Raw genomic sequence first — 7,113 nt, 5'->3', positions numbered from 1 at the left:
CTGGTTGTTTTTTCTTTTTAAATTGTTGTTGTCCTTCTTTTGGTTGTGCGAGGAGGCACAGTGTGTCTACCTACGCCTCCATCTTGAATTCTCTCAACCACCTATTTTTAACAAAAGTAAAATCCCATGGTTACTTGAGATACACTCATATATATACACATTTAAATTTAGATATGGAAATATCTAAAGTTTATGTGTGTCAGGTGTATGTGTGTTTATATGTGTGTGTATATGAATATATATTCAAAACGTGTACACTATATGTATATACATGATATATTCACAATATACTTATTTACAATGACTTCATCACAAATGGTACCCTTGACCATCTGACTGAGGTAGTGTTTGGCAGGTTTCACCTGCACCTACAGATGAGAAGTACTGGGCCCCTCATGAATGACAAGCTTTGGCTCAGGTAAGGCAGCACTCTCCATCCTCCCAGTAACTATGCAGGACACTTTGTTCTTCTACCACGTGTTTTCTTGGAATAAAATAAATCACTTTATTTCATGTATGGAAATAGGGATGAGTGTTCAGGGTCAGGGAGCCCCCCTGCTCTTCTCCACCCCTGGGCTGCCTCACCCTGCCAGACCCCATGCTCACCCTGCTGGACATGAGAACCCCACTTCATGGCTCTGGGCTAACCAGGGTAGCCCAGGAAGTGGGGCATGAAGCCAACCCCTCGAAATCCGTGCTTTCGTTAACTCCATCTGTGGTGTGAGAAATGTCTCAGGATTTTAGGACAAATCTACACTGTCACAGTGTTGCTGCTGGTCGCTGCAGGACAAGGGGACATAGCTGGGTGGCCAGTGGAAGACACCCATCTGAGTTCTGCAAGCCAGAGCAGTGGCCATGATGCCGAGAGACATCTCCCCAGCATACAGCAGTCTGGGCTCCACCGCAATGGGGACATCCTAGAGCAGCAAATGTTTATTCTTTCTCTTGTTTGTAGTTTTAACTGTGATATCTTCCCCTCAAAAATAAGTGAAAATGAGTGTCCTAGTAGATCACCAAGATCACAAATGAACAAATGGCGGACAGCAATGGGCATTAACAAGATTATTTTGTCCATCTTAATTTGGATATGAGTTTTTAATTCATAAAACTTCACTCTATAACAATTTTAAAACATCCATTAAAGTGTCCTGCGCACTGCCATCACTGAAATGTTTTTAAAGTAATTAGGGTAGAAGGACCTAGAGGCCCAACAGGGGTGAGAGAGGGAGGGGCTATGGACCCACCCTCTTGAAGGTGTACCCTGCCCCACCCTCGGAAACCCTTTGTGACTTCTCAATGCTGTGTGATGCAGGCCTGGCAATAAAGTCCAGAGCCTGCGCTCTCAGAGCTCAGTTGCGTCAAGCAGCTTTGCCATTCGGAAAATGGAACCCAACCTATTTCTGAATAGCCTTCATAGACTTTATCTGAGCTTCTGCCCAGAACCTCTAGATAAGACCCGCAACCTAACTTACATCTGTGTGTTGTGGTTGCTCCTCTTGCTTTTCTGTTTCCTGGTGGGAATTCCATCAACTCCAACCTGCTGGGAAAATGGACGCACTCGAAAGGTAAAGAGCCCTGAGTGAGCCCCAACAGAGATTCTTTACCCTTGTTTCCGTTTCTACCTGAGTTTGGTTGAGTCAGAACCGAAGATGGGGTGCCTGAAGAGAGACTAGAATATCATCCTCACAGGGGAAGAGACCAGGCAGGGTTAGGGTTCAGAGAGGACTCAGGTTACCATATGAAACTCACAGATCATCTGGGTGTGGTGGTAGGATTCTGGCTAAAATCCCAAACACAGTGATTCCCTAGTCCTGGATGCTTTGGGATCTCTGCAGGACCTCAGAGTTCACCAGCACTTTAGCATGAGTCATTTCACCTGTCTGGTATCACTAGACCAAGCCTTTGTGTTGGGCTGATGGGGAGAGCAGCGCTGAGCCTCTGAGAGCCTCTGAGCAGAGGCTGCAGCCTGAGCTCTGTCCCAGGTTACAGGGTCCTATGTGAGGGAACAGAGGGGTGACTGTAGGCCTCAGATTATATGCCCACAGTGAGCACAGGACTTCTGAGTATCGAGTGTGGACTCCATAGATAAAATCCTTGAGTTTTTCTAAGAAGAAAAATTAAAAGAAAAACAATTTAGAGCTTTAAAAATTGGTTTAAAAAGGGGACACAATGTTTCTATTGATTAAAATGAGCTTGGTTGGTTCAGAGGGACATTATTCTTGGATAGTACATGTTTGGGATTTCTAGGGAGAGGAGTGAGAGAAATGAGTCCCATCCCTCATTCTTTCTTCTTGTTCTCAGCGTCTGGGAAGAATCAAGAGGAGAAGGAAAGGTGGGACATGGAAAGGTAAAGTGCTTCCTATCTCACCCAAGCCCCCTAAGGGGAAACATATTTCTGTCTTTTTGTGAGGTACCAGGTCCGTGATCTTTGTCTGTTGGTAGATAGAGTCTCTCTCAGAAAACAGAGCCCTCAGAGGGGAGGGAGGCTCATGGAAAGACAGTCAGAACCTGAGACTTCTCAGATCCCCTGCTCTGCTTCCCCTGATATGAAGCAGAGATGGACCTGGGCAATGGGTGTGGCCCAGTAGATGTCCAGAGTCAGAACTTCTGTCCCCTGACTATGTGAAATACTTTGGCTTCAGGATGATCAGATTCCTCCTTGTTGTAACCATTCACATCTCTGCTTCGCAGAGTGGTTTTAAACATCAATTGAAATAATGTATAAAAAAGTACTTTATAAATGAAGCAAAACACATGGGGACCTTATAAATATCATTGAGCATTTGGCCTCATCTACCAATTCTTGGGGCTTTCAGAGACTACTAACCCAAAGGTCTCCCATTAAGGGACTCCAGTGTAACACTTATGTGTCTACCTTTATTACATGTAATCTACTCTCCTGGTTTCCCAGGCTTGAAGTATTACCACAGGAAAGAAGAGAAGAATAGGAGGCTGAATTCTATCCTGAAAAGGTGACTAGTCTTTTCTCCTTTTCCTCTTTAGCATGTTCTATGCAATTCCAGGAATACAGTGCACCCTTCCATAATCATGGGAGGGGGTTGCCATAGGAACGGGAATGTGAGTGAATGCCATGGGATGAGTGCTACTGAGTGCATTGTGAAGTCATAGATGTGGAGCAATGTGAAGGGGCAATAGGCTTCAGGTGGCCCCACCCCACCAGGCCAATGGGTCCTTCTTTCCTTGTGTGGTTCTGGCTGCAGCTTTGTACCTCCTGTCTCCTGCAGGCCCCTGGGCCAGCATCATGATGCCATCCGCTTTCATCAACGTTTATGTCCGGAACCCTCTTGTGAGGTGTATAATACCACAACTGCTGAGCTCAGTCGGCTGCCATTATCAAAGGCCCAGGAAGATTCTCTTCCCTCTGCATCCCTTCTGGCTTCCACAGCTCCTGTGACTGAGCCATCATTCCCTCAGTCTCCTGCCTCCTCAGCAGACCCTCCAGGAGACCTAATTCCACCTCCTCTGCCTGAGGTTTTGCCACCAACCCCCTCTGTTGTCTTCTCCAACCCAGGGAGCCTCTTGGGTAATTTTTTGTCACCCTTACCATCGCGTCAAACTCTGCCTCCAGAGCCTTTTCCTCCCTTGGAATCCAAATTCCCAGTGCACCATTCCTCACCTCAATCCCAAAACTTGTTCTCTTCTAATTTGGCAAAATGTGATTTCCATCTAGAATTTCCTGCCCTCCACTCCACAAAGACTTCTTTTGGGGGAGACACTGCTGCCAAACTTACAGATCCTGGACACCTGCTTCTCAGCCCTGACGAGCATGACTCGGTACAGCAGTGCTCATATCCTAAGAGCAGGGAGGACCTTTTAAAGCAAAAACTTGTCCAGCTTTTCTGGGGTCTCCCATCTCTTCACAGTGAGTCCTTGACTTCTGCTGTCCCTGTCTCGGGTGACTATTCCTCAATCTTTCTTTTCAATAGCCTTTCCAATGCTTCCACAGGCCATGAATCCCCAGTCCTGCCTTATTTCTTACCTCCATGCTTGCTTGAGCTCCAACCTCAGCCCTTGCCTCAAACCTTGTCCCAATCCCAGCCCCTACCTCTCACTCAGATCCAACGCCAGGCCCACCTTCAACCCCCACTCCCAATCCTATCATATGGTCTCATACCCAATAATAAGGCTTGTGGAGTGCATTTCCATGGACCCCAGCATGAATTGGAATTCATGCTCACCGTATCTGAAATTCAACAGCTAGAATGGAATGTGTTACAGAGGAAACAAGAATGTTTGAAGGATTTACCCCCTATGGTTCAAAAGTCTAAGGAAGACTTCTGTCCTTCAGCTCCCATGTCTACTCAGTGCTGGCCCTCTAAGGCCTATGTTTCAATCTCCATCGATCCTGTAAAGTTTCCCCTCAACAATGAACTTCAAGAGAAATTTGAGCATCACCTTAGAAGAAGACTCATCCAACACAGGTGGGGCCTGCCCCGCAGGATCCACGAATCTCTGTCACTGATGAGGCCTCAAAACCATTGCTCAGACATATGTGAGTCAAAGAGCAGTTATGGCATCTCGTGGATCTCTGTGTCTAAGGGCCAGACTAGCCAATCAGGAAGTTTCTGTGAGAGGGGCTCAGAAATGGTTCAGCTAGAAAAGGATGAGGGGAAAGATGAAGGACACAGCCAGAAGAGTGATCCAAAAGATTCGTTGAGTGAGTCAGAGACCTCTTTAGATAAGGATGCGGGGTCTGACTCTGAAAAAGACCGAGCCATGATGAGTTGGTCAGAAGAAAACTCAGTGGTGTCAGGGCAGAGTGAAAGCCCGAGACAACTGGGAAAGGTTGTACAAGTACATCTGAGCAAGAAGTTTCAGGAAATCAGTGACAGTCAGCTCCCCAGGACTGTGCATGATGCCTTGCACACTATTGAGGACACTCTTTCTGTAAAATCCAACACTGTAATAAAACAGAGGAGTTGGCCAACATCAGTGGGTGGAGACTACTGTGTGAATACCTCCCAGGAGCTTTCCTTCCTTGAGTCCGGGACACAGCAGATGCTGCAAGGCCATATCACCAAACTGCATATAGAGATATCACGGGGCCTTCCTGCCAAGGTCCTAGAATCCATTGAAATTTTTAAATTGAAAGATACTTCATCCCATTCCTTGTTCGATCCCAAATCTTCCTCCTCAACCAACCTGCTTTCAGAGGTGAACTCCAAATATGGGGCCTTCAAGCCCTTGAGAGGAAGCTCTAAATCTGTTCACGGAGAAAAAGTGGGCACAGAAAACTCAGCCACTGTCCCAAAATCTCCTCTCCCTGCCACCTCACTTGTGGGGAAGGAAGGAAGGCCCTCCTCCGGACAGGGGAACCTGAGACAATCACCCTCTAATATCAAACACAGGCCTGTTGAGGAAGTTCAGACAATTGGGGATGCCAGACCAACTCTCTTGTCTGTCACCAACAACATCACTGGCAAAGCAAGTCAAAGCCAACATTTTCTAATAGCCAGCAATCACCCCCCAGAGCTGCCCTCGAGGCAAGCTGGGCCCAGGCGCGAGTCAGAGGATAAGAGCGTGAATTCCAGTGACAGAGCAGAAATGCAACTGGGCAGGAAGATGGAGAAGAAAGCAGAACCTACTTCTATGTCCAACGTGTTCAGGGAGGTAGTCAAGGCTGAGGAACTCTCTGCTCTTCAATACAAAACTAGTAGCACCTTGACAACCAACAAGCCAGGACTCTCCCAAAGAATAAATGTGAATAAGTCTACAGGAACAACTCCTGTGACTACCAGAATGACCCCACCAGAAATATCAGATCCAAAGTCATCATACCTTAACAAGCAACTCGTTGATGAGTTAAAGTCTACACTGGAGAGGAGAAAGAATAGACAGACCCAAGGCCAACCCACTGGCATGTCCCATGAGACTAACAAAGCCTCCCTACCTGGTGCTCAGGGTGTCTCCACTGTGGACATGGGAGATTCCCAGGTGCTGCATGTCCATTTGGGGGACAGAACAGTCAGTGTGGAGAAACAGCAGGAGCCTTGGGTCCCTAAGCAGGCCTCAAGGTTGTTTCCGGATAAGAATTTCCCACCAGCTTTAAAGAAAGTGAACCCCACAGGCTCCAAATCACAAGAGCTTGGTGGAGGGGATGCAGGGTTGGTAACACCCCAACCTGGAAGAAACAGAGTTCCTACTCAGGTGGCGTTCGAGGAGACGGTTGGGAGCAGGTGTCCCCAAACCCTGTCACAGAAGAGACAGTCTCCTCCTGATAGTCCTTTCGTAAATAAAATGAAGAGTTTTTTCCAAAGGCTTCAACCTAGGGTAATCCTCACAAAGCAGGAAAACCCCCAGGGGAAGGGCAGCCCCAGGTCATGTGCACAGAGCAGAGGCCCGGTTAGAAGCAGAGCTGCCTTTATGGGGATGACAGAAGCCCAGAAAACCATGTCAGACTTTGGAAAGTTCCCAGAGGAGAGACTGGGGTGTCGGCGTGCAGGAGCCCCCGCCTGCCCTCAGGAGCCCCTTCCCTGGGTGGTGAGGTTTGGGACAGTGCAGCAGAGGGCAGCAGTGCAGGTCCGAGCGGAGCCTGTCCAGCGGCCTCATCTCAACCCCAGGGCTCCAGCCTGTCAGTCCTGCCGCCAAGCAGCTGTCTTTGCTGCCCACAACCCTGCAAGTACCATATACACCAGAAACGATGGCAGACACCCCCAGAAAGTTGGGGCATTTAAGGACCAGAGTTTATATCATCAGCACTTCCAATCTGTGCCCCGCAGGGGGACTGTGACCCATCATCCAAGCCCCACCTGCAGGCCTCACACTGCCCAGGGGCCTCCTGCTGCTCTCACCACTGAGAAAGGCACTATGTTCAGAGATCCATGTCTACGATTTAGACAGAAAATGCTTCTCTAGAATTTCCAGGAAATCCCTTCCTTGGACAGAATCTTGATTTGCCTAATAAATGTTTCTCTACTAACAGTGCTGTCTTTCCTGTGTAGTGTGTTGGGGGCATGGGTTTGGACCATGTCAGGTCTTGCGCTGAGGGAAAGGAAGGAGTTAGTTCAGCTGCTACTGATTGCTTCCTTTGCTTCCAAAAGTGACCAGTACCCTGGAGCTCTCTCTGACAAGTAGGTATCATGTGCCCTCCCC

General features: G+C 48.0%; 1 protein-coding gene across 1 annotated transcript; it reads left to right on the top strand.

Moving 5' to 3' along the window:
• The first annotated feature begins 1,548 nt into the window (after positions 1–1,548).
• LOC112302815 (spermatogenesis-associated protein 31D1-like) lies at positions 1,549–6,876 on the top strand. The gene is made up of 2 exons (XM_024558324.2): positions 1,549–1,565; positions 3,246–6,876. The coding sequence occupies exons 1-2, from the start codon at positions 1,549–1,551 to the stop codon at positions 6,874–6,876; spliced, it is 3,648 nt and encodes a 1,215-aa protein (XP_024414092.2).
• The last annotated feature ends 237 nt before the right edge of the window (positions 6,877–7,113 follow it).

Source organism: Desmodus rotundus, chromosome 1 (genome assembly GCF_022682495.2).
Source record: "Desmodus rotundus isolate HL8 chromosome 1, HLdesRot8A.1, whole genome shotgun sequence".
Taxonomy (NCBI): domain Eukaryota; kingdom Metazoa; phylum Chordata; class Mammalia; order Chiroptera; family Phyllostomidae; genus Desmodus; species Desmodus rotundus.
This window is presented reverse-complemented; position numbering and strand designations above follow the sequence as displayed.